Source organism: Fusarium subglutinans (genome assembly GCF_013396075.1).
Source record: "Fusarium subglutinans strain NRRL 66333 chromosome Unknown NRRL66333_c0000266, whole genome shotgun sequence".
In the NCBI taxonomy this organism is placed as follows: Eukaryota; Fungi; Ascomycota; class Sordariomycetes; order Hypocreales; family Nectriaceae; genus Fusarium; species Fusarium subglutinans.
In genome coordinates this window covers 19,315-45,808 of record NW_023502329.1, presented here as the reverse complement: position 1 = coordinate 45,808, position 26,494 = coordinate 19,315, and the positions used below count along the sequence as shown (strand labels likewise).

Here is a 26,494-nt window from a genome sequence, read left to right as displayed (position 1 = left end):
TGTGCTATTCAAAATTCGGTGGTACGTCGGGAAGTCCGAAGAGAATAGAAACTTGGGCCCATTATCCGCAAGATCGTAGCAATAGGCGCAAAAGTACCTCTAGGAGCCCGCGTAGGTATAATCTCGGGGCTATAGCTATAAGGCAGTATTAGGCAGTTGGCTAGGTTGTATAGGCTTATGTGTGACGCTGTCGTAAGTGCCGTAATAATTAGTGTTGCCTCTAGCTAAGTAGTATATATACGTTGGTCACGTACCATACAAGAACAAAAGGTCAGGTTGAGACTTTCGATCGCCCACTAAACAAACAATCCAGACAGATAGAAATTCAAACTTCAATTCAGCAATTTCAGTCCACCCAAGTTCACAGTTTTCATCTCACTCTGAAGGTACTCAACCGCTCGACGCAACGTTTCTTTGCCTTCATAGCAAGCACCACTCTCAATATGCTGTGCTAAACCGCTGACGGTTGAGAAGGTTTTTGGAAGTCTTCTTGTACCACTGTCCTTCATCAGGGCCAATGGACAATGGAATGATATATCACCTGGTATACTCCGAACCAGGGTTAGGGGCATCTTGGAATGAACGCTTGACGATAAGTGTTGTTGGAGGGCCTTGGGGTCGTATGTACGGGTACGTCTGGGTGGGCAAAGGGGACATTGTGTAAGTCCACGTACAATTTCCAGTCGTCGGTTGACTGCCGCAACGAGGTCCGAGGTATCCAGAGAATCTGAGACTGGACTTCGCAGTGGTGATGGATAAGATTCAAGGAATTCCGTAGACGTAGGAGTCAGCAGTGGACTGCTTATTGGCGATGTCGAATTTGCAGACACGCGGTTCTCCAAAAGTTGAATCCTTGAGCTTTGGGTTGTGATTATTCCTTCTACGTCGTTCTTTGCAATGACTGCGTTTAACTGCGCCTTTCCTATTTTTGACGGACATGATCCGCTTTCCAAGTGATGCAGTTGCGCCGACGGGCAATCAAATGTTTTCTTGCATTTATTACTTGCTAGACATTTGATGTGGCATAATGGCTGGTGTCGGACCGAGCTTTTGTGCTGTTTCAGTGCAGCCTTGCTGTGAAAGGCCTTTCCGCACATGTCGCATCCTGTACGCTTTTGGGATGTTTTGCGTGGATGTGCCGGGCTGTTTTCAAGATGCTGTAAGAGACTTTCCTCTGTCTTAAAATTACGGTTGCAGTGGCAACAGCGAAACTGATTTGGGAGGGGCAGCATTTCCAAGAAAGAGTTCAATAGTGCAGGCCTCTCAAGACAACATGAGCAGAACAGCAAAGACAAGAATGACAGATCGATGGGGCATACTTGTACTCCGAAGTTGGAAGGAGGGGAAGATATAGTCGTGACGCGAGTATGACGCGATGAAAAGGATACGATATTTTAGGTTCATCTACTTACTTTGCAAATACTGTGTAGTAAGACTAACTTCTACAGTAACGGCGGCAAGTCATGTACGTACTGAGACTAAGTTGGCTTGGGCACCCAATCTCGATCGAGAGAGGACTAGTAAAAGCTAGCTAGGTATTAGTGAAGTCTATACACTCATTTGTTCCGCACGTCATTGGCTATGTGAGTCAATTGTTCAGCTGGACGTGCCTTAGTGGCAAGTAGGTAGTCAAAACCCAGAAGAAGAGAATAACTTAGCAAGTACTCTGTAAAGCATTTACACCAACTGACGAGGGTACCTAAAATAGGTTGCTCAAAGGTCATCTAAGTCTAACCCCTCTATCGATTTTTCCAGCTCTTTCTCTCCCAAGCAGAGACTTTTCTCCAGTTTACAAGAGTCCACGATTTGCTTTTTGCTGTACCAAGACGGAGTCTTGATACCACGGATGAAGCCAGCCACTGAATTAACACTAAATCCCAGAAACGGTTGTTCTGGTTTTGTCATCGGCAGAGTCTGGTCCCGCATTTGTTTCATCAGGTATCCGAGAAGTCTGCATGAACATTCCAGGGAGCAACCAACTCGTCCCACGAAAAGGTCCTCTTGCAAGTTATACAGTTGAGTGAACATTTGATCGAGTAGTCCGATGCGCTGTTGATCAATCTTATCTACTCAGGATTAGCCACTTTGTCTATATGATATATTAAGCTAGAGTACATACCGAGGATCTGGCTTGGTATTGGTAGATGTGTCTCAATATGGCCGGATGTTGTGAGTATTGCGGAAACTGTAAGGTTCTTGAAAACCACTTCGTCTCGAAATGTAAAGGCAACAAACAACATTAATAACTGAGATTCACCAAACGGATCCACTGAGATTTTGCCAAAGAGGATCCAAGAATATTTCCGCCAATCGCTGATATGCGCTTGCCACCGTTCAAAGAAGATTTCAACAACTTCCAGGCAGTCATAGTAATCAACAAGGAACCCAATTTGTACTATAGTGTCGAGATCTAGGTCTCTAGGCACTTGGCGATGGTGGCCATGTATAATATCAAGTAAGACCAGAAGAGCTTGGGTATTCCAATCCGAGGTTCTGATTTCAAATAGCCCGTTTTCGTTGGGTTGCGATTCCTGGAAGTTGCCTTGTATCATCTTGCGGAAGACTGGTGACGCGATGCAAAGATGCTTGGTAGATACCCGAAATTCAACCTCATTAGGACTGCCATCCTCCCGATATGGTTGTAAAGACTTGATCTTTTTGAGGTCTGTTAATGTTTTGCTCTTCTTTTTCCCTTTGGCTGGGGCCGAGGTAGTCGTTTTCGGTTCGGCTTTGTCTGTCGTAACCCGCAAATCTACTTCCTTTGCTGCATGGACTTGTTGCAAATTGGGACTCTGCAAGATGAGCAGCGCATCGGCGTCTGGATCTAACTCGAGAAGGAATTTCTTCATTGTGGAAGCTTGGAAGACAGTTCCAGGTTACAAAGAAGAGTTTCCCCGCTTCAAACAATGATATCATTTGGAGGGGTAGGCTGGGTTTTGATTGGCTTCACCAATGTTGCTGGAAAAGCTACGTCAAGGGCCTGGGTATCAGCAATCGCGGACACTCTGCTCTCACCTTTTGGGCACTACTGGCTTCAGGCCATGCCTTGCGGGGACTAACTCTCAGTGGCTCCCTGTAAATAAAAATTTAGCTTATTGCCTTGTCGACTTCAATGCGGCGATACGGTGGGGTAGGGCCATAAAGGATATTAATAAGTCTCTTGGTTTCTTTGCCTGCTTTTGATTGAATTTATTCTTACCTACCCTGGAGGCCCTGGTGATATTTCCTTTAAATTTTTCATGTCGCTCAGGTTCACCGCTATCGGGAAAATAGTTTTGCGCACTCCATAGTGTTAGCGTCAGGCTACTGCAAGGATTTAACCCATTTATGCCAGCTTCAGATTACAGAGCTTCTTTTAGCCAATCGTGAGTGGCGACAAATTGTAATTCGCTACCGGAGTCACCAAGGTCAAGGCCACTCAGCCCGTGACACTCATGTTATAAGTCAGCCGCAATGAATTATGAAATCTATTGAGACGGCACCATGTCGAGTGAGAGCAATGAACTGTTTTGGGTTAGTGAACAATATCCTCACGCGCTCACCCTTATCACTCCTCACCAATCATTACAAGAGCACTAAGCCCAAAGTGTACAACCGTGCCATTGGTTCCGTCAGTCAATCGTTTGTTGAGCAACACACCAAGCTTACACCTTTCGGTTGACATCCGGCAGGACCTAGACTCCACCACCAACTCCGCTGACACGCTATACCCTCGACAATGGGTGGAGGCTATTCACTTACACCCTGATCTCGTGAGGCTTGAGCAACATGCCACTAGTGCTCGGGTTCCTGCGCCGGCGAGTGCTCGGGCAGGGTCGGAGAGTTTGGGGATCTCGGCCGAGAGACCTTCAGAGACTGTTATTACCGCTGTTCTTACCGCTTACGCTGCTAGTATCGCCCGTAATTGGATTCCCAGGGTGGGATCCGATACTGCTACTGCGACTGTTCCTGCTAAGAATACTAGCGGCGCGGACGTCACGAGGTTATGGAAGTAGACGAGGATGTACCAGCTCCAATAAAGCTTCCTCGTCTGGACAACAAATCCCTGCGAAAGAACCCCATTCCCGCCTTAGAAAATCTCATCACTTAATCACTGATCCAAAATGAAGTCTCCATCCCCTGCCCAGGTAACATCGATTTCGATGCGTTCAGAAAGGCAATCCACCCCAAGAGCCCTGAGTGCCAACAAGCCTCGATCAATACACACGGGGCATCGCTGGGCAAGGATGCTGCTCCATGGACGGATGAACAGACGCTTTGGAGGAAGCCAAGATATGGCTGGACAACATGATCAATGACCAGCCCAAAGGCATCATGCCTTACTACACTGGCTACGCTGAGAAGCTGCGATGCCGATGGCTACTTAATCCTAGATAGCGCGTCCTGGATAAGCCTCTACTTAAGGACATCTGGGAGCCTCATTATTATGTCAGTGATGATATGTCGTACGCTGTTATGCATACCGAACACATGTCCTCTAGGGATAAGGACGGCACGATGCACTGCTTGGGATCTGCGAATGCTGCACGCCTGGGGATAAAGATCTAGGTGTTGATCTCGCCGGAAGCTGAGTCCAAGTTCAAAAATTTTGTCGACAGCTTGTACGATCAAGATTGGATACCCGGGTAACCTTGTCCTCACAGAACAGGCGCAAGACCACATGGTCACCAATATGGGGCCGTAAATCGCCGAGTCTGTGAATTTTGCATTAACAGGTGACAGAATTCGCAGTCCTGACTTCGCCAGATGCGACCTGGGGGGTCTGAATCTCCCCCACCTGGCCCATCGAGCGCCATCGCCGCCGGCTCCAAGCAAGCGCACGCATGCCGAGAAGCAGGTCCAGCCAAAAAAGAGAAGTCGCGTCGAAAGACGAACGAAATCAGGCACCGGACCATCGCGAACAGTCAACACTCGTGAATCACGAGGTCGTGCGGCTCTTGAGCAAGTTGTAGACCGCCTTCGAGGCGCTGGCCACGCCTTCTTCACACCCATCATCTTGAAGACCCTGCCATCTGACCGAATCTATCGTCTCGTGTGATCCTTCATGAGCCATGCCACAATTATCGCATCCTAGGACGTGACAGTAGCATGGAACTCGGACAGTAGCGCAATTCTCCCGAAGCCATGAAGAAGAAGCAAGAAGAAGAGGGCATGACACCCAAAGCTGTGGGGTATCACTTGGGGCAGGACAAGAGATGGAAGAGAATATCTGACGTCCACTGCGGCCTTTTGCCCTTGACGTAGTGCTTTGTGGTAACCATGGGTGTCAAGTTTTCAGGTGCCAAGTTTTTTCTAGATGAGTCGGAGTTTACCGAGTTAGAGATGATAATGCAGAATGAGGCTGCGGAAAAGCTTCTTAGAGCAACACAGGCTTTTATTAATGCTGTTGAGCAAGGGGAAAAGGTTACATTTGGCGAGGATGTTGGTCGGGACGTTATTCTTGGTCTTGGGCATCCCGGCAAAATCAGCCATGGCTCAATATCCTGGCAGGCTATGGTACTAGTGCAGATAATCCACAGGCATCATCTCCAGGACTGCTTCGACAGGTACATCCATGGCCAGAGCGCGGTGGTGTACCTGCCACCGAAAGTGGGTAGCGGTCATAAGCTATTTTCCACGAAGACATTTACCAAGGCCGCCAAACATGACCTTCACGGTATTTGTGAACAACAGCCCCCCGGTGCTCTTCATGGCCTGGTTGCGGCCTACATATCACTCATTATTCCCATCAAGGGTGTGTAAGCCAGTCGCGGTGGCATTGAATCCCACTAGTTCAACGTTTGTATTAGTATTAGGCGGCTACGCGTTGGCAGATCTTAACTAGTGCTAGGTTCTAGCTCAGTATGCCTTGGCTGTGGGAGGGAATCATATGATACTCTACAGTAACACATCGTAAATCTTGAAGCTGCCTGAGCGAATCCATTCCAGGGGGTTCGATACAGTCTTGGCTGGGTATCTCCGTGCAGAGGCAAGTCGACCTTGGCCCCGAAGGCGACCCCTCCACTAGCATTGTTCTACCAAAGGTCAGTGGCACCACTTCAAGTTAAGTAAGACTGGTGTCTGCCTAGCATAGCCCCCGAGACGCAAGTGTGTGGCAAAGTACCCAGATTCTAGGGGCGCGAAAGCTTACTCAAAGGAGAACCGCGAGGTCAGCCCAATTAATTTAGTACTGTATAGAAGTAAGAGTATTCTCAATCTTTAATTGTAACTAGTTCGTAGAGTACTCTGTATAAGACGTCATCGCTGTTGCAGTTGGTGGATAGTGACCACGATAGTATTACTATCAAGCATCAATATAATAATTGATCTACTCAGTACTCTATATAAAATAACCAGGATACTATCTCTCGCTAAGAACAATGCGACCTTTGCCCCCTACTGGAGCTGCAGCCAAGAAAGTTTCATTTGAGTCATTTCGCATCTAATATCACCAGAAATACCTGAAGCAGCTGCTGCCTAATCCCCTTACCTGCGGTAGTACTAATTCAGCCATGCATCTTGCCGCCTAAGGCATACGCTTCGCGGTTCTTCGAGGCAATCAAACGTGACGAACCGTATCGTAGAGAGAGGCCTGGGAGGCCTGAGTGGAGTTGAAAAAGCCACCGTGGGGGTCACTGCTACAAGGTATCTAGTGCAGCTAGAGAGCAAAAATGGCTCAGATTTCAGCAGTGGCTAGTGTAGCTTCTCCCACCTTTCAGCGTCCTATAATAAGCTTTAGCTAACCGCAGACCAACAGAAATTGCTCACAATGAGAATATTCAGTGAAAAAAAATCATTGCCTTGTCGTGGAGAAATTACAGTCTGTGTGAAATTTGCGAAAGAGGTTTTAGTGGAAAACAGTTATTTTGATGTCGCTCCCGGCTAACATTTCGAAACGCTTCGTCTACGAGCCTCTCACCTTCCCTGGTCAAAGCATCAGAGTCGTCACGCTTTATCAAGGCTCGTTTTCGGACCCAATTCGCATCTCTTTGGCCGAAATACAGCTAGTTGTAAGTGATTTTCCTTTGCGGCTGCTCAAATCACCAATGCGCTAATCCAGTCCAGCCCAACTGTTTTCAGCGGCACCATGGATTATTTCAATATGAAGCTCTGTCATATGTCTGGGGCTCAGAACATAATCCCAAGGATGCCATAATGCCTGACAGAAGTTCCATCTCCATCACAAACAACCTTGACATCGCTCTTCGCCACCTCAGATATACAGCAAAGGATCGACAGCTTTGGGTTGATTCTCTTTGTATCAATCAAAAGGATGAGGAGGAAAAGAGCTCCCAGATCCCTCTCATGGGCAGCATTTATCGACTTGCGAATCGCGTTCTGGCCTGGTTGGGCCCAGAGGAGAACGAGAGCCGTCATGCCCTCGAGACCATAGCTCACGTTGGCCGCCAAGTCGAAATTAATTGGAGCACGACGAGCATAAGGCCAGCACGTGGCACTTCTGAGCTAGATTGGGCGGAGCTCGCCATGACAGCACCGTTCAATGACCAGGAACTGCACAGCATATGTTCTCTCTTTCAGCGGCCGTGGTTTGAGCGCATCTGGGTTCGTCAAGAAATTATCCTTTCCACTGTAGCCCTAGTGAAATGCGGCAGCACGGAGGTTGATTGGAATCTATTCAGAAAAGGGGCATACGTCATGTTTCGCCAGCCTAGCGACATTTGGCATATCTGGGAACGCAACATCGCATTCGTTCAATCTCTACGGCTGGTTGAGTCGCTTTGCAGGACGCGGCCGGGTTTTCTTGGTTATCGTGACCTCAGAACGGACATTCGCGGCACCAAAAGCAAAGATCCGCGGGACATGATTTACGGAGTATCCAGTTTGCTATGCGGGCCCGATCAAGCTCTAGGCATTCAAGCAGATTATTCCAAATCTGTTTCTGAGGTCTACACGGACGTAGTCCAAAGGATTATCATCCAGCGTCGTTCATTGAAAATTCTTGACACCTGTGAACTTTGCTCCAAAGTCTTGGATATACCCAGTTGGGTTCCCGACTGGTCGAGTTCTTTGAAACAACTAAACATGCCCTGGGGAACGTGGAGCGCTTGCGGGTGGATATCGGCGAAGGTCAATTTCTCACAGGACACGTTTCTTGGGAAAAGAGTCCTCCGTGTTGCCGGTATCCGGGCATCAAGGATAGCCAACGTTCGCTGTGCACAGACTGGCAACTTCGATACAGAGGTCTCTCACAATCGAATGATCGAATTAATAAGGCACTTCAAGCCATCAGGGGACCTTGATGCTCCTTACAAGAGTGGGGGAACAATTATTGAGGCTTACGCTCGCGTTTTCGTTGGCCTGGGATTTGCCCACGATTTTGACCCGCCTGACAGATATTGGCCTGACTTTGATCGAACCGTACAAGATGTTCGCATTATATGGATGACCGATGGAAACTACGATGAGCTGAGAAAGGTGTCCATGCATCCATCTGAAGCATTTTTCAGGTCATTCACTTTAAATATTGTGGGACGCTGTATTTTTTCGACTGTCGACGGGCTCATTGGACTTGCGCCACTGAATACTATCTCAAATGACCTTGTTAGTGTAATATTTGGTGGCAGGAACCCAGTAATCCTACGAGAATATGCCACAAGCTCCGCATCAGACGCAATGTACCAGGTTGTGGGCGTCTGTTACGTGCCGGGCCTGATGATGGGCGAGATTATTCACGGATCCTTCCCCAGCTTTTACAGGCCGATAAATACGTTTGGTCAGTCTCTTAGCACTCACGCCATTGAAAATACGCATATTGCGTTGTTGGACACTCGAAGAAACGAGTTGAAGACTGATCCGTCTGCGATTCTGATGGAAATGGGAATTAGTTGCGAAAGGTACCAAAGACATCCACATATACTAGAAGTCACCCAAAAGGCACTTCAGGAAGCCAATGTTGCCATAGAAGACTTCAACCTATTTTAGGGAGTTAGAAGCAATTACTGAGATTAGGTGAATTTCCAATCCATCTCACTTTGGCCATGTCTATGTACGGGATGCCGACGGTCTTCTCTTTCAGTATATCGTTCCACATCATGGCCATCATCAGGTTCGTGTTTACGTGCGGTTTCATCCACGACTTGATGCCGACGGTCGACGGGGCCTAGAGGAAGGGCATAAAGTCGTACTTTAAGATGAGCCACATCTGGTAAGTCAACATGGATGGAGCTACACTCATATATAGACGCCTTGTCGGGTTCGGCTTTGGTGAAGGATGAGATAACGGCTTCGTGGAATCATGGACTCCACCGCATAGTTGCACGAGGAACCTCAATTTCGGAGTCAGGTCAGAGAACTCGTTCAAGGTAACCATGTCCATCACGGTTGTCGAAAGGACGAGGTTTACCCCTCTTTGTTTCGTAGCGGTTGGCGGCTTTAGAAACAGGCAATCCCGGCCATGGATGGTTAGCGTGGGCAGATCGCCGGATCGTATGATCAGGAGCAGATAGGACGCGGCGAAGCGGCCAAGATCTCATGGTTCAGCTGCGGTACAGACGGTCAGAATATTTGAGACTGTGAGTCAACCCATTGGTAGTCCATCAACTGAATCAGATACTAATCTATCAAGTTCGAAGCCACTTTTGGATACGAACGCTTGCACGCCAAGTAGCCGGTGACAGCTACAGCCACAAATTTGACTTTATAACCGTTAGAGACTCACAGTTACGAGTCTTTGGCGACGTGGGGGACTTGACCGTGTCCCCAAGCTTGACCTCTCATTAGCTCTTCCACCATCTCGGCAATCTCGTAAACATCTCGTACTCGACTGACCTCATTTCGTCTTGCGACAACATGGTGTTGGGAAACGTCAGTACTTGCGGTTTCATAAAAGCTGAAGGCTGAACCAATGTCTACGTTTGCTGCTGGATGATAAAGACCGACGTCTACTATACTCCCTCCTCTTCAATAAAAGTCTGTCTTCCGACAGACCATCGATCGGAACTGAAAGGTAGCCTGCAAACCAATGCTCGTGCAAGCCCAGCTGAGAACCACGCATCGCGTTTCCAAGTTTTGCTATTCAGTGAATGTTACGTCACCTTCTCAAAATGAATAGTGTTTTATTAGCTGCCTGCGGTAATCTAGACTGCACCGCTCCGTTCATAATTTGCATTCTTTGTCTGCAGGGCCTTGAATGGATGAGCATTCGGAACGCTATTACTATACGTAAGGACGTACTAGTACTGATTTCCCGCGTAAAATTGCATCTGGGGCCTCTCCATTTGGGGAGCAAAGGAGATGACCTTTACTTGGTCGAGACTTGTCATCCAAAAGGCTTGAACATCGATGCTTTCGAACTTTCCTTACTCTATTCTCTTTAGCAGCTGGTCGACTCCGACGCCCACGGATCTTCATGTGCCCCAAATGAAACCATCAGCTCAAGGCGTGGAGCGGAGTGACTACAGGACGTACCCTATGCATCGTCGAGATCATCGCTTTGCCAGCATACAACCTTACAGGGGTGGCCAATGCCTTCTCCGGGGGACAGGGCTCCCGGTCTGAGCTGCATGGCTGAGGTCCTGGTCGCTCAATTTCAGCTTATGGCATGGTAGAAGTGTTTTCTTGAAAGGGAAGGGTTTCCAGTGCAGAGACATGGCATATCCTAAAAGTGATGTGGAATGTAGTGTCCGGAGTGTGAGCTATTTCTAAATTGACTTCCGTCTTTCAAGGCAAAGTCTCGCAACTGGAAAGCCGCCGGCCCATGGAATCAAGCTCCATTGGAATGGATCGAATCCTCAACGATTGGAAAACTCTCCTTGGATCCTGGGTTGTGGATATTGACTCGATCACATCCTTTTTACAACCGCATATGAAACCACCATGGGCGCGACCCTGTCGTTCCAAACCACTGCCTCTTTACCTCCAATCGCTAACCGAAACGCGTGACCCATCCAGCCAACCTTATGACGAGTGCCAAGGCACCTCTTCAGGTGCCAGGAAGAGGCCAAACTTAAGACCTCCATTAACCTTCATCGTGAGCTCAATTCCGCTGCCTCAGATGTAGAGGTGTGGGCAGATACTCTCAACTTCAAATCCTTCTTCTTCCGCCATTGACGCTCGTTCAAATCCCGTCCCCATATTGCCAAAGCTTGATACGCCTCTATTTTTCAGTTTAGATATATGCTAAGTCCATCTATCCTAGTCAGCGTGCATCGGGACTGTGATGGACGGTACGGAAGGGCTGGTTGTGATAACTCAGAGCACTGCATAGGGGTGATTATACACCGTCCAAGGAGACCCTGCACAGCTCGTCGTTTTTGAAGTCAGCTCCTAAGAGTCCCGTGACTATGAGTTCGTCCGAGAGGATAGAAATACATAAAGGCGATTAAAGTGTCACCGAGAGACGACCTTTTACTCAGGAGGCAGGTAAAGTCAAAAGCCGGCATGGCTTGAAATAGACCCAAATTGATGTTTGCTGAGAAGGGCAGGATGGACGTTTACGTCGTTTTTAAATTGGAGTGAATCGCGATATACTTGGTAAGAAGTCTTGACCAACACGTGCTTACGTTTCATACTCTCTAAGAGCAAATTAAAGGGCTCAATCGAAGAATGAAGAGGTCAGGTGATCCGCCTTACCATTGCAAAACGACGTTATTAAGAGCCTTATTGATAGTAACTCTAATCATCAAAACCTATACATCTTCAACATGGCACCGTCGCAACTGAAGCATCTCGTTGATCCACGGTCTCTGTAATTGAGGATATCTTACCGTTGCTCAGCTCCTACCAACCAAACCGCTCGTCGCTAGATCTCTTATCTCTCTGGAGCGCGCCATCGCATTTTCGAATGAGAGGCAATAGCACTACTGAGCCAGCATGGCCGGAATACTGAAGTGAGATAGTTGATGTTTGTTCTCTTTATCCATCAACAGCTCTGAGTTGCGGTTCATCGAAGGAGGGCCAAGGTAACCAGAAAAGCAACAAAGACGAGAAGTCATGAAAGGAAAGTGCAAGAGCCTGAGGTGGATAACGATTGCTGTAAGCGAGGTGACAAAGCCACAAGCAAAGATATGAAATACTCTTCCCAATACCTCATTGGATCTCCAAAGCAAAAACGCCAGTCTATTATCCCAGATCCATTCTATGAAACGCCAAACATCCCCAAAAGCAAGTTAGCAATGTTTTATGAGGTACCAAACACTCCCAAAACAGATCAATAAGTCATCTTCGTCTTTTCTGAAACCGCCAAACTCAAATCCAGCAACCCAGTTACTCATCATCACCAGTAAGATCGATCTCAAGATATCCATTCGACATGGTACGAACAGCATAGCGAGGTGGCTCTGGAGCAGGTTCAAGTGTCTGAGGCATGCCCTGCGCAGCCTGGTTGATATAGTCAAGGTTCATGATGCCCTGGGCCTCGAGGGTACCTAAAACATTAGCAGGATCTCATCTCATCAACTGAAGTGACATACCCGGTGAGAGATACACGAAGTCAAAACATCCAATGGCTTCTCTGATATCAACGTCATAGTACTCGAAGTGGACGGGGACATCAACAAGTCTGTAGCTTTTGCAATGTTAGTCATGGCCTTTTTGAGTTCGATTTGCTTACCCAGTGCCATGGGTTTGGCCATACCCATTGAGTATCAAGGCTTTTGTGGATGGTTGTAGAGTGTTGAAGGTTTGCTGTTTATTACTAGGGCTAGGCATGGGATCAGAAATTAATTTTTTAGCTGATCTGAGAACAACCCTAATTGTTCCCAGAGTCTTCACAAGCTGCATATCAGCCTGGAGGGTCGCGGCAGTAGTGCACTCAGCTGCGCCGACGTTAGGTCTGAGCTTTCCAAGACAATAGGGATACATACCAGGCGCAAGGTCTTGGAAACAGAAGGTGTGGGGGTTGATGGAACCATTGGCGTCTTCCCTATGAAGGTGGGATATATAGTCGATGAAGTCTTGCTCGCCAGGAAGACTTTTGAAGACCAGGGACTCCTCTACTAGGCTCCCGTCAATGTAGATGGAGACCAAAAGGGTGTCTGTTTCGGCGCCGAAGTAGAAAAGGGGAGATAATCTGAAGCGAACCGAGTAGGTCTCGCCAGTCTCTGCAGCAATGAAACAACGCGTTCGAGGCACACCTTCGAACTCAGCATCGTACGGGATTGGGATGTGAGGTGGTTGATACTCATCCGCCGGTTCACCATCGACGATGATGGCGGTGGAGAATGCTGGAACTTCAGGGAGAATCGCCATTGCTGAGTCTTGGTGTAGAATGAAGATGGTAGAAAGATATGGAGCAAGTGCAAGAATGGTAGAAATAGACTCTGTAAAGGTAAGCTTCTAGAAGATGTGGAAGAAGCGTTGGTGAGAAGAGTAGATGGTTCTGATCAGAAGAAATGGGACGTTTTATATGTACCCATCGTTCATTCCATAGCACCGGCAACGCAAACAACGTTGCCAAAAGTTTGGAACATGATTGAAGAAATATGTAGCTTGCGATGAGCTACTGCAGGGTCTTTTGTGGGTGGTTATGCACGCTGCAGCTTGCTCAAAGGGGTTCTGCTGCAGCTCATGTAATCACCACGAACAACTCAGCAACCTTTGTTCAGCTTCAAAGAGCTGCATATGCTGCTTGCTTTTGATCCATTGATGGGGCAGTGGATTAAAAAGGAGTTACGTTCACGAAAGCGGCAAACAGCAGCGAAAAGAATAGTCATAAGTTCTGTGCTACGCGGATGAAAGATAACGGCTGTTTGTTTCTTTGCTCGTGGCACGGGGCATGGCTTATGCGCGTGGTTCTTTGACACGTGCAGTGAATGATGAGACTTGCATCATGATAACTCCAATGGCGCTGATGACGCGACATCTTGTTCTTTGATCTAGGCGAAAAAAAGATATCGCTGGCTTTCGCACATCGCGACAATTGCAGCTGTTGACAGCGGTGGTTGTTTTAACTTCCTGGTAAGATCCGTCAGTTTACACCTTGTAGAGGACTGAAAGGAAATAATCTTGACCGTGCTATTTGGAGCTGTTTACGAATTGCCAAGACAATTTGATACTTAAATGTTTCGTTGCCGCGTATACACAGTAATACTAAGATTAGCGACATCCAAGTCCACGTCCTCCATGAAGCTATCACGACACTGATACTCATATTGCTTCCCGCCAAAGGTATTAGCTCAACATCCAAGGTCAATATCTGTCAATGCATCTAGTAAGTCACTGAATATGTTCCGACCCTCCTACATCTCTGCTCTTTGCTTTGTTAAAGTATGATCTGGCATCGCCACTGCTTTTGTCTTTGTCGGAGCATTCTAAACATGCTGATGTATGACGGCCAATATGTAAATCTCTTAGGCCGTTATTTATGCTCCTTCATGACAAATCCATCGATCCGTTCGATTAATTTTATACACATTGTGGTCAGGGATTCAAGATACGATAGATACTGATATCTTGCTCGAGAACTGCAAAAGCATTCTGTCGCTCAAACGCCGTAACATGTACTGCTTTATTCTCTTAACCAAGGTTAGCTATGTTGGTGACAACTTGGACATCAGCGTAAGCCAATACATAAATGTTATCGCAGTACTGAGGGTTACACTTTTACGTCTTTCAGTTTTCCTCTGGGCTTCGAGCTTCCACTGTAACCAGGCTAAATCATTGGTCTTTACCATCCTTTTACACACACTGTTCAGCGAGCTTCAGAGACTACCGACACAGCTCATCGACCTCTGAGATATTCAAACTTGCATCAGCAAAGGCCAGTATAATCCAAGATAGTCTTCTCCGCGCCGATATGAGCCAAAGTCTTGACTCTGGTAGGGATCAGTATCTTCACAGGTGTGGGGACTTTCTCCTGAGCAGATCATCTCGAAAAGCGCTTAAGCCATCCTCTGTAACATCAGATAACCACAGCCTCATCACATATCCCTTAAAGTTCTTCAAGCATGCAAACCCCTTATCATTCTCAACCATATATAGAACCTCCTTCAGGTAGACAATCCCGAAGGCACTGTTAAGAAAGACTACCATAGCCACTGCAAACATATATTTTCTACCTACCAGTCCATTTATCATGCATCTTAAATCGTTCATCTCATGTAGGCAGTATCATATGTCGGTTATGGCGGTAGTTAGGATCCATTGGAGATACACACTTATCCTGTAGAGAAAGGCGGATCTTGATATGATCAATGCCCAGCACCGAAACTATGGGCCCATCAGGAGGCGACTGTTGGAGCGGAGCCAGGCTCTGGCGGGCGTTGGATATCAGCCCAAAGGGGGAGACGAGTGATTCTTATTCTGTGCTAGGGACTCACGACGGCTGAAGTGAGCTGGTGGCTACCATACCGAAGTCGTCAAAGGACTCATCGTGGCGCGACTTGGTATCTTATCCGCTACGAAACCGCCATCTCATCTGCTATATGCCTCCTGAACTTAGCTTGCTTCGCTATATTGGCTTCGCTCTTTATCCCAAACAGATGTATTCCAAATTCTGAGCTCAGATAGCTTGTAGCAGCAGCTGGGGTGGGCTATCTTTGGCATGTCACAGTACTAGTGACCAAGTCTTAAGGCGCGAGCTGCAGCTTCAATTAATATATCCTTTGGTGACCATGGCATGCCGACTAGTTTCTCGATTCATGGCAGCAACGAAAACATGCTTCACGCACATAAGGCCCACGGGCATCAGTATCTCAAGCCTCTGTATCACAACCTGATGCCACCAAAGAAGATTCTGGGTTCAACACACCACGTGCATATACCAGGTTCATTTCCAGGACCTACAATGGAACAATCCTGACAATCTGGCTCAATACACTTTCACCAGCCTTGACTCGGTCGTGACGTTAGCGCCCGGCCCAGGGTCAGAAACAGAGTCTGCGCCTGCATCAATTGTAAAACTGATAGCGTATATTGTATGACATGAAGCGGGGCTTGCGGTCTGGTCCGCGCTGAAACAAACAGCCCAGCGTCCGGGCCGATACAGGGTCTGGGAAAAGGGAGCTTTGATCTTGCAGTACCGGAGTCCCCGGTGGTCCGAGCCGGGGGCTCTCGCCTTCAACTGCCTATTGCGGAGATAAAGTAAACTCTAAGTACCCCGGACAAGAGCTGAGATGTTGGACTGACTTTCGAATTTTCTAGATTATATTGACTTTGTGTAGAAATATTATACTGAGCTTAAGTTATGTAATATTAAGCAAATCGAATCCGCCAGTTATGTCTAGTTTTTTAAGTTAATGCCGTTACTGTAACATATTGTATTTACAGTGGTAGCTAGAAGCATCGATCTATGTCTATATGTAGTCTACCTCTACCTATATATTGTCAACATGTCCCGTAATAACCTCTTTGAAGTCGAAGTGAGAAAGATAAGCATTGGCTATTTTGATGGCTGGCAAGGTAAGGGGCTCTCTGGGCAGGTAGTCTGCGGCGTGCATTCTCTTAGACCCGAGAGCAGCTAAATATCCATTCGCTCGAAGCAGTGCAAAGAACCCTGTCCTTGGCCAGCTGCGTCATACCTTGCGGGTTGCTGCGCGCATGGTTGTGCATGAATATGACTGCATATTGCTGAATCTTGCGTCCGTCGGTACTGACGCAAGTGAGGTCTTCTTGATTCCAAGATCCAGCCTTGAGATCCAGCTCATCTCTTCTGTTCTTGAGAGCCCAATGGATATCGCCGATGGACAAGGGACTGCCCGTGTTGAAACCCGCACAAGTGATGCTGTATGGAGCCACAGTTGCTCCGATCACAGCTGGTTCTGGGGCTGCCGCCGCGAGAGTGCCGAGGATCAGGCTGCTTGCCGAAAAGGTGAGAGCTGAGAAGACTATACCGCTGGTGAGTTAAACTCCGTGATAATGATATCCTCAACATACATTTCATTGCTGTGTCGTAACAGTGGAAAGATTAAACTTGCATTGAAGGAAAGGTTCGATCAACTGATGCAGCAGGTAACAAGATAATGCCTAGGCTTTCCTGTACTGAGGTGACTGATGTGTTCGTGTTGGGCTTTGTCAAGGCGGACAGCTTACAGTATTTATATCTGTCGTCGGTCTTCTGACTTGAATGAGAAGCCGCACTTCCCTATGCCCAAAACTAGAACATAGGGAGCACAGTGGAGCTGTAAAGTGATAATGCCTCATAACCCCATTTTTTTAATGAAATGTATCAGACTGATAAAGCTACTGAAAAAAATTAATTTTATAAACTTCCGTTTTAATAGGTAGATATATTTCTCTTGGATATAATAAACTTTTTCTACATATGGCCATTTTATTAAAGTATAATACAGTGGAACTAAAGTTTATCTCTTATACATTTTGTTTAAACCACTCGGCAGTTCTTCACCGCCATAGTGCTACTGAGCCAACTGCTAAATTACATCTAGTTTACGTTAACCACAACTTTAAATACGAATCACAGATCCTAACTATACGGCTGATAAGATACATATAAATAACAGGAGTTTCTAGCGCGTCCTATAGAGCCCGAGAATGAATATGCTAAAAGGAACATGCCTGGGTCTGGTTGAAGTTGCTTCAAGATGGCTGGGACCTGATTGCTACACTGGGGATTGCGAATATCTTCGTTTTGCCAATGACAGAATAGCCTACCCTTCAACCTAGAATCTAATCAACCAGGTAGCACGGGAAACGCCTCAACGAGATTTAGTGTAAATCAAGGCGTTTCTTGTGAAATGTCTGAATTTCTTATGTCCTTTGTACAAGAACCTTGGTTAATTCCTTGCGTGTTATGGACGCTATAGATCCGCGAAAGCACGTGATCTCACCCATCTCATTGGCGATTGAAGCTAATAAGATAAGAGTCCTGAGCTTCGGCGAGTTTTAAGCCCCGCCATCGGCCAAATTTATTATATTTTATTAGAAAACTACCGTAACTATATATAGTAGTCGACTAGATATAATAGTAAGCTAAGCATACTAATTCTAGTAGGAATTCTTTAAATCCTATTAGCTTACTTAATAAAATAGTGTAAAGATACCTAACTCTTAGCCTAATCTTTTATTACAATACTAGCTAACAAGTGTTAGGATGTTATCTTTATTACAGCTTAATGCTGAGCAGGCACAAGTCTTGGATACTAAGAAACAGATGGAGGGCTTTATATCTAAGTACTTTCATTATGCTCACAGTGGTCCTATTACGTCTTTCAGCTGAGCCTCTGAGTCTCAAGCCTTGTCTGGACCCAGACTAACTCAAGTTGTTCTTCTCCATTCCTTTTCATGTGGCGTGTAGCAATCTCATATTTTTATATGATTGATCTTTCTGAGTTTGTCTTTCTATTAGCTTGTTCGAACTAAATGCTCACCAAGAACAAGGTAATCAGCTTCCATTACTCTAGAATTTTGAACTAATATATGTGCTAACTATTTTCCTCGCGGCCTTTTCCAAAACACCGCATTAATCTTGTTTGGGTGCAATATCCTGGTATCGGCTTTACTGCTGAAAGGTTGAGCATCGTTCCACTCTAACTTCATACTAATTGTCATGGCCCAGGTCATTGCAGCTCAGGGCAAGAATCTCTTGGGATGTACTAGCCCTAGTCAGGGGAGGTGAGTTGGTGGTGTTTGCGTCCGCATCAATAGTCCCTTGGAGTATGACAGGGTAAATAAGAATATTCAGGTGTTGAGTGTTTCAGTACTGACGATATCCGAGCTGTTGGAGAGTTAGAACATGGTATGCTTATCAATAGGGTTCCCGTCCAGAGGCTGTAGTATGTTGATTGGTATTATGTCTCAGTATATCCCTGCCAGCCATTAGTCGAGCGGAAAGTACTCAGAGCATCAGGGGCGGGGTGATGTCCGGAAGTGTTAGGCTCGTTCGGCTACGAATGAGTAGCCTTCCTACGGGAGAGGCGCGGCCCTAAGGCCAGGCCAGACGAAACTATAACATGCGGCACACCCGAAGTATGCTAGACGCTGGGTCGCCTGGTAATCTAACTGGAATCGAATCTCAAAATAGTTTTCGCCTGCTCTGTAGCTGTCACACGGGTTGAGAGATCAAATCCCGAGTCCGTTCCAAGACTCAGCATAGCACCAGTAGGTCGCGCTCACAGTGTCGTGGTGATCTGCCCTAAACCTTCCAAAGCATCTCATTTACATATGGTTTTTTTGGCGCTTTAACCGAGATCTGAGTGCCTGTTTCAACAATTAGCATCATGATTGCATACAGTAAGGCTTTCACCCTATACACTGGTTCTTTATCTACTACATAACTCAGTCTATCGATATCAGGACTGTCCCGCATAAGGAAGACACATATATCGTCTTTTGATATTAGCCTTCATTCCGACTTTGCATGTATTTCCCCCACGTGATGCATCCAGAACCTAGACACCTTGTAGCGTATCCACATAAATGCACATATTGCACTTGAGATTAACCAGAACCTTCCGAAGTCCGGATTTCCAGGGCCCCAGCTTGTCTGCATACCAAGAATGGCAGCCAAGGCATTGGAAGGAAGCACAACAGTGGCTATGACAGTCAAGAATGATAGCCTATCATTCTGCTTGGCGGACTGCTCCCCCTTCCTAATTTGAATCATGGAGGTGACGAGGCCTAGAGTGTCGGATAACCGGGCTGCGTTATCCAGTATAGTGCTCCTGACCTGCTCGAAATCCCCTTCCATGTAGGCCCTTGCTTTCTCAGTTGTAGGTGAATATGTTGTTATCCAGGCGTGTGGCAAATACTTTCGGAAGAGTTGCGACTGTTCATCAACTAAACCCTGGTACTTACGAATCTGACGACGTAGAATAAATAGCTTCTTGAGGAAACTTTCCAGTATTATCATGCCGGGCTCATCGTTCTCAAGCCTCCATTCGAGGGTGTTAAGGTCCCGCTCAATGTAGGCGCTGGTGGAAATCCACTCAGATGCTATGATGCGAGCCACTGCTTGAGTTACAACGAGGGGATGAAAGTCACTCCCCTGAGCAAAATTATGCATTAAAATATGTGCGAGGGAGGCTCGGTAGTTGGATCTGGGTTCTTCATCCCTTCCCCTTACTTCGTTTGGTAACGGACGGCAGATGAAGGAACGGTACGCCGAGTCAGCTCTGGTGCCGTACATGTTTTCGCCATCTTCAGGTTCGAAAGGAGGGTCAATCAGTATGACTGCTGCATTTACGTTATCGACTGCTCCTTTTGTTTTCTTCCCTCTCTTATGTTGTCCGCTCAAGAATACTCTGCGGGGCATATCTTACCTTTCGTCCACTCCGAATGAGTAGAATCGTCAGGCTGTTTGAACCAGATAGAAGAGCAATGACGCGTCATTGCAACGTTGTCGAATTGTCGACCTCCTCTGCCTAGCTTTCTGGTTATGGGAACATGAAGCCCTGCAATTCGCTCAACGTTCAATTCCTTCATATCGGGCTTCATTCGCTCCAACACCTTGCAGGAATCTTCTCGTTTGTACTCTCTGGGGCCAACAAATCGAAATGACACATGATCATAACGAGTACTCATCGACTTCAAAATAGGCAGGCATCCCTCAACAGCCTGGTGGCGGTACCATGCCGTGGGAATCAGATCGGGCCTGGGTGGTGTTACCTCTTTCGTGATATCCATCTCGGACGGCACGGCATCAATATAGTCGAGGAAGAACTGGGGATCGACATTCCAAAGCCCGCCAAAGATACGGATTACCTTCGGAGTTATGTTTTCAACTATAAATATTTGGCGAGAGGAATCCATATCGACCTTGAGAGCGATTTCATGTTCCTTTATATCGGGGGTAAGAGTCAAATTACCAGACTTATCGAACGATATGAGTGATAATTTAGCGTCTCGGACATGGAATGGAATACCGTTTGGGCCCGGATAGCTGTCGAGATGCAGGAAAGTGTCGAGGACCTTATATCTCAGGAAGATTCTTGAAGTCTTCGCTTTCTCGGCAAGGGATGCAATGAAGTTGGCGTACTGATCTTCTGCCTTCTCGACCGCAACCTGCTCCACATTCACAACTGTTGCCATCTTGAGAGGGATACTATGACATGCGCCTTGCTTGATCAAGGTTCCTTGATTTCTTCACACGAATTTCGTACCATGGTGCTCCTGTGCCCACTCCCACGCATTTAAATACATAAAAGCTAAATTGCCTAGGTGTCAGCTGAGCCTACCACACACCAAAGCAGTGGTACTTCAGCCACTCGGGCGCAGTTGGGCATAACGCGGCTACCTAAAGATAGGATACCGATAAACACTGCTGGACCACCCGGAATGAACTCTACTACCGTCAAGGGGCGCGTATTGTACGTCTGACCTTAAATAATCCCAGCAATATAAGAGCTTCTTTTTTCACCCAACTTAGGTGTTATGTGTTGAGCATTTTGAATATATCTTGAGGCCTTCCTACAAAAAGCGAGAAAATAGGCAAAACACTTCCAGTCAAAACCTGCCAGAATCACAGAAGCGAAAAGAGGGCGTGAAGGCCACCGGGGAATCGGGGTATCATCCGATGCCAGGCCTGTTCCATTACTGCAAGCCATGGGGGAAACTATTGGCGTTAAATAACACCTTGTGGCCCCCAGTGGCTCAGACATGGACATGATAAAGCTTCTCCTGTCTCATTCTCATGCACTGCCTCCCCTCCGAGGCCGCCAGTGGCAGGCAACAGCAGGCAGTGCTAGGTCAGCTGTTGGTCGATTACTCATAGACCGAGTAAGTATGCCTAATGACTCTAAGTGATTAGTGGTGTTGCCTCGTAGGCGAGCTTGGGCATCCCTTCGTCTGTAATTTGGTGCTTAGACGACATGCTGTGCCTTGACTCTGCCATTAAGCCCCTGTGCTATTCTGGGTTCGAGCTGCAGTAATCCCTCATCACTTTAGCGCTCAGCCTCAGTTGAGGCCAAAGGCAGTGCACTGGGCGCTGCCAATCATCATGCAGGCATATCGACGGCGTCAGCAACTACCGAGCCAAGGCGGATTTCATACAGTAAGGCATTCTAGACCGGTGAAAGACCGATTTATTAATCAAATTTCTTACCTGCCCATACACTCGCGCTAAAACTTTTAATGTCTATATACAAATTCAGAGCGCCTGAACTCGAGGGGGAATGCCTCTGCGTTGGTCGTCATCGAATTCGCGATGTATAAGCGCCCTATCGCTAAAACAGCCTCCATAATAGTTCGGACCCAGACTCAAGCCTCATTTTCTCTTTTACCATTAAGCTTGCATTCTGCTTAACAATAGCTAGTCTCCTTTGCCTATCAAAACCAGATACACTGGATAACACCTGTCTACGGATTATATCTCTCTTTTGCCCGGTAAGGGAGGATATTCTACAATATCTGGTATCTTTCTCAAGTCATGTGCTGTCCCAGAACGTCATTTCGTTCGATATGGAGGCATTTCCGTGCTTTTCTGTTTGTGAATCTCCGACACGAAGGCCCAGATTCAGCCTTCTGCGCCAAGACCTGTAGAACGGAGATCTGAATCATGCCAGACGGACGGCCATAAGTGAGGTACTTTTCGTCTGGATGCCCTAAGTATCTCACCTGATATCCCTATTGTATATAGTGCAGCAGCAACTTTGTCCCAACCACCAGATCACGTTTCTATGGCCGCACCATTTGGTTAATTCAATTCCCTCGGAGAAACCGGACTGTGGGAAACCCGGGGCGAGAAATGCTTTATAGCGTCATTGGCTCCAAATAATCGTACTAATGTTGGTGTTGGTAGAGAGCCATGGTCACAAGTGGCTGTGCACCTGTTTCAGAGACGCCCTTGACCCTCTTGGTCCGGAGGTAAATGGCAAACTATTAGTAAAGCTTTAACAAAGCAATTTTAGCCATGCCGAGTTATGCTAGCCACGTGCATCTGGAGATCCATTCGCCTAGGCTAACTTCTTGAGAAGTGTCTGAGATGATTATGTATCCCAATATTACAAAACGAGCCAGACAGCCGCAAGGAATTGCATCAAATAAGCTTTCAAGAAACAATAGTAAGGCTTGTAGGTTGACTATCGTTGAACCCTATTCATCACTACGTTCATCTTATCGGATAGCCGACTTCCCACGTTTCCCTAGATTTCACAGCAAGCACAAAAGAGAATCAAGCAATCATTACTCCATGTAGGCCTCTAGTAACTTATGTTACATCAAATGCCGGTGGAAGGGCGGCCGAGCCAAGGGCAAAGTCCGAGAGTAGGAATACCGACAATGGACTCCATATAGATGTTGAGCGATGGCAAAAGTACTAAGCAGGGACAAGAGGACCAGATCAGGGTGGCGTGAGTTATATAAAGATCAACCCATGTAATGTCGTAATTGCCGAGCTCTTGTCAAGGAGGAGTCGTGTTGTATCTCACCGCATCCGGTCACTCTCCAGTTGAGCCGCCTAGCTCCTGGCCAGGATATAGCTTTCCAACTCAGTAGCTGCACATAGGCGCTGAGAGGGAGTCGTAAAATATGTGCAAGCAGAACGCAGTTAACGGTGGCTTGGTGGCGAGTGACCTTGCCGGGAACAGGAGGCTGAGAAGCGTAGTCACGGAGCCTTTCTAGACTTTTTGGCTGTGATTACACAGGTCACCAGTGACCATAATAAGCAATGATGTCTTGTTGAAGGTGTTTGTCAAGTCTTGCAACATTATCGCATGTTGACTAGGCACCCTAGTCATCGGATCCGAAACGATCAGTCTGGACGAAACTACTCTGCTATGGGCCGAGGTGTCATTTCCCAATTAACACAATCAATTTTTAGATGATCTCTTTTTCCGTTCCCACCTGAAGTACCCCGGTTGGCTGGCTAGGCTGGCTACACCAATTCGCCGATGCTACTGCATGTTGGTCGTCAACACATGCAAGAATGTGGCACAGACTTAGGATAGGGGAACCAGCAAATACTCCAAGGGCATCCCAATGACAGTGTTTGAAGCCTTGTTGAGAAGAGGCAATCTACAGTTTACCCGTACTGGTAAAATTCTAGCGGTGATAATGAATGAAAACGATTACGTTGAACTAGGGGCGGCTACTAACTATGATGCTCGATATTCATTGGTGTTCATTATCTGCTTGAAGGCCCCATTATTTTGAAACATCATTATCTTACTCCACAAACAAGCATATTTCGGCCAAGTGTTCTTGGGTTCTAGAGATCAAATTAAAAATTACTGAATAGGGAAGGTGTGTTGGTTGTTGCGTTTCAGCCTCCAGACAAAAGCAAGAAGGCAATTCGGCTAAAAAGAAATTGCTCGTTTAGATTTGGTATAAGAGGGAACTTGGTTCGAGAGCTGAATACCTAGTCATTTCATTGCCCCTCTGCCAAGTCCATTGCCACATTCTGTAGCATAGGTACTCTTTACGAAAATAACATGGAATCTGAACGCGACAGCACCCCGCCTATCAGGCGTAAGCCCATAAACACAGTCGATGCTGTTGCTTGGCCCACCACCGTTGAGTCTAGGTCAGTTGAACCTGCAAGTGAGCCGCTTCTATTGGACCAAAGAAACGACCCAAAAACTCCTACAAAAGCTTTCGACGGAAAACAATATGCCAGCGCGGTTGGTGTAGTACCCATCAACGACCAAATTCACAGGTCGACTTCGAACCAGGATAATTTTGCCGTTGGGGGTAACAGGACAGAGAAAGTCAGCCCGTGCGCGAAAACCACTGTTCTACGTAGGGTAAGTTGGGAAAACACCCTGCGGCGTATTATCGAGGGTTGGTGGCAGGAGATGCTTTGCTGTTTAGTCAGCGTCGTCGCTCTCATAACCCTGACAATGACCTTGAAGAAATTTAATAATCAGCCTCTGCCTGATTGGCCTTCCGGTATCACTTTGAATACAGTTCTAGCTTGCATAGCCACCATATGCAGGTCCGCATTACTCATTCCTGTAACAGAAGGTTTAGCACAAGCCAAGTGGATTTGGTTCAAGCAGCCACGACCGCTCAAGGACTTCGAAGCATTTGACAAGGCGTCAAGAGGCCTAGGTGGTAGCCTGAGCTTGCTCTCTCACACCAAAGGATGGTAAGCTCTGCCTCCTAGATACCCAAGTTCGCACGATTACTCACAAAAATAGGGTTGTTGGTATCATCGCTGCATTTCTATTGAGTACCACGATTGCCACCTCAACAATCACTCAATTTGCCGTCACATACCCGTCTAGATTTGACCAAGATGGAAGCAAGGGAAGTGCAGAGGCATGGAGGTTAGGGGAGAGCTGGGGGAAGGATGAGTCGAATTATGCTTTCAGTAAGTCACCGACTTCTGACTACTGGCTTCTAACGACGCATATGCTGCAACATTTGGTTGGTAAATGTCTGACAAATACGCATAGTGAACCAGCCAGCAATTGCAAGAGGTGTCAGGCGAGGAATCAATAATTTGGTGACCGAAACGATCCCCTTTAGAGAACCGAAGTGTGCCTCAGCCAACTGCAGATGGCCAGAATTCAGCACGCTTGCTATAGGTTACGAGGTTACGAGTACGTTATATATCACCCCTCCAAAACGGTTGCTCGTTGTGTCTAAGGTTTTCCCCAGATGTCACCCACCTGATTGAGGCGGATGTCAATTTCCATGATGGTAATCCTAATATCACTCTGCCGAATGGTGTCTGGACTGAACCGGGCAAAAGTCGTGCCAGATTCACTGGCGCCCCAACATTTTCCCTTGGCAGTGGGCCAACCCTGGTACATCAGCATCTGCAAGATGTATCAATTCTCCATTATTTTGCCATTTATTGGGATGGATCTAATCTCGTACCTCGGGCACTCGAGGTATCTCACTATTGGTGTATTGACACTTATCATCCTGAAGTAGTCGACAATGTCGTTCGGATGAACAAGTCGGCGTCTCAGATCCCAAAGTTACACGCATTGCAAGGGGATGATTATCGTGGATACGTGCATCTGGAACTACCAGGCAAAGACGACGTCACATGGACCATTGGTCGGCTAACTACGAGCACAATAGCAGCTCAGTTAAACGAATCGCTAAGTGGCTACACTGTCGTTCTGGCAGGGGAACCAAGACGTGATACATCAGGCAGTGACATCTTAGCACAAGCCACCAAAGAGGTTCTACAAAAGCTTGCAAAGGGCAATTCCACGCTTGAAATTCAGGAGGCAGAGAGAGCTTGGTGGACTGCCCTGGAGGGCATGGCGGCGAACGTGGCTAACAGTCTCACAAACACGTAAGTTCATCTACTTCTTTATCTGCTGCGCTATATCCTAATACCGGCTCGAACAGACTCCTTCCTGATCAGTCCAACGTCGATGGTGTTTCATTAAACTCGGAGGTATACGTCCAGGTTAGGTGGGAATGGTTGGCACTTCTAAGTGTGCAGGTTACGCTCTCTATCTCTCTTCTGATATGCATTATCGTTGAGTCAGCGAAAGCAGAGGTTGAAATTATGAAAGGCTCGACAGTGCCAGTATTGTTTGCCATCAGTGCAGTAGACAAGGCTAGGATGGAAAATGGGGACATCGATTTGGATTCACTGAGACAGATGAAGAATTATCAGCAGCTGGCTCACATTAACCTACACAAGGTCGGTCAAAAGTGGGTCTTGCAATAGAAATAGCTCCAGTCAGACTATTCT

The 26,494-nt window shown here is 46.9% G+C and overlaps 7 protein-coding genes across 7 annotated transcripts; 3 read left to right on the top strand and 4 right to left on the bottom strand.

Moving 5' to 3' along the window:
- Nucleotides 1-2,066: 2,066 nt before the first annotated feature.
- On the bottom strand, nucleotides 2,067-2,849 carry FSUBG_12399 (uncharacterized protein; the record flags this gene model as incomplete). The annotated part of the gene is made up of 1 exon (XM_036677182.1): nucleotides 2,067-2,849. The coding sequence occupies one exon, from the start codon at nucleotides 2,847-2,849 to the stop codon at nucleotides 2,067-2,069; it is 783 nt and encodes a 260-aa protein (XP_036532135.1).
- A 1,254-nt stretch (nucleotides 2,850-4,103) lies between these two features.
- FSUBG_12398 (uncharacterized protein) lies at nucleotides 4,104-5,038 on the top strand (the record flags this gene model as incomplete). The annotated part of the gene is made up of 3 exons (XM_036677181.1): nucleotides 4,104-4,127; nucleotides 4,378-4,445; nucleotides 4,723-5,038. The coding sequence occupies 3 exons, from the start codon at nucleotides 4,104-4,106 to the stop codon at nucleotides 5,036-5,038; spliced, it is 408 nt and encodes a 135-aa protein (XP_036532134.1).
- Nucleotides 5,039-5,259: 221 nt separating this feature from the next.
- FSUBG_12397 (heterokaryon incompatibility 6 OR allele) lies at nucleotides 5,260-8,922 on the top strand (the record flags this gene model as incomplete). Its single annotated transcript, XM_036677180.1, has 5 exons — nucleotides 5,260-5,738; nucleotides 5,906-6,023; nucleotides 6,074-6,148; nucleotides 6,831-6,989; nucleotides 7,045-8,922. 5 exons carry the CDS (start codon nucleotides 5,260-5,262, stop codon nucleotides 8,920-8,922), a joined length of 2,709 nt encoding a protein of 902 aa, XP_036532133.1.
- A 3,282-nt stretch (nucleotides 8,923-12,204) lies between these two features.
- Nucleotides 12,205-13,188, bottom strand: FSUBG_12396 (uncharacterized protein; the record flags this gene model as incomplete). Its single annotated transcript, XM_036677179.1, has 3 exons — nucleotides 12,205-12,365; nucleotides 12,411-12,505; nucleotides 12,551-13,188. The coding sequence occupies 3 exons, from the start codon at nucleotides 13,186-13,188 to the stop codon at nucleotides 12,205-12,207; spliced, it is 894 nt and encodes a 297-aa protein (XP_036532132.1).
- Nucleotides 13,189-16,380: 3,192 nt separating this feature from the next.
- Nucleotides 16,381-16,819, bottom strand: FSUBG_12395 (aconitase A isopropylmalate dehydratase small subunit swivel; the record flags this gene model as incomplete). The annotated part of the gene is made up of 2 exons (XM_036677178.1): nucleotides 16,381-16,763; nucleotides 16,813-16,819. 2 exons carry the CDS (start codon nucleotides 16,817-16,819, stop codon nucleotides 16,381-16,383), a joined length of 390 nt encoding a protein of 129 aa, XP_036532131.1.
- Nucleotides 16,820-19,233: 2,414 nt separating this feature from the next.
- On the bottom strand, nucleotides 19,234-20,925 carry FSUBG_12394 (translation initiation factor eIF-2B subunit delta; the record flags this gene model as incomplete). The annotated part of the gene is made up of 4 exons (XM_036677177.1): nucleotides 19,234-19,286; nucleotides 19,390-19,882; nucleotides 19,961-20,070; nucleotides 20,157-20,925. 4 exons carry the CDS (start codon nucleotides 20,923-20,925, stop codon nucleotides 19,234-19,236), a joined length of 1,425 nt encoding a protein of 474 aa, XP_036532130.1.
- Nucleotides 20,926-24,263: 3,338 nt separating this feature from the next.
- FSUBG_12393 (uncharacterized protein) lies at nucleotides 24,264-26,470 on the top strand (the record flags this gene model as incomplete). The annotated part of the gene is made up of 8 exons (XM_036677176.1): nucleotides 24,264-24,355; nucleotides 24,398-24,522; nucleotides 24,793-24,919; nucleotides 24,972-25,144; nucleotides 25,362-25,376; nucleotides 25,435-26,086; nucleotides 26,143-26,191; nucleotides 26,240-26,470. The coding sequence occupies 8 exons, from the start codon at nucleotides 24,264-24,266 to the stop codon at nucleotides 26,468-26,470; spliced, it is 1,464 nt and encodes a 487-aa protein (XP_036532129.1).
- Between the last annotated feature and the right edge of the window lie 24 nt (nucleotides 26,471-26,494).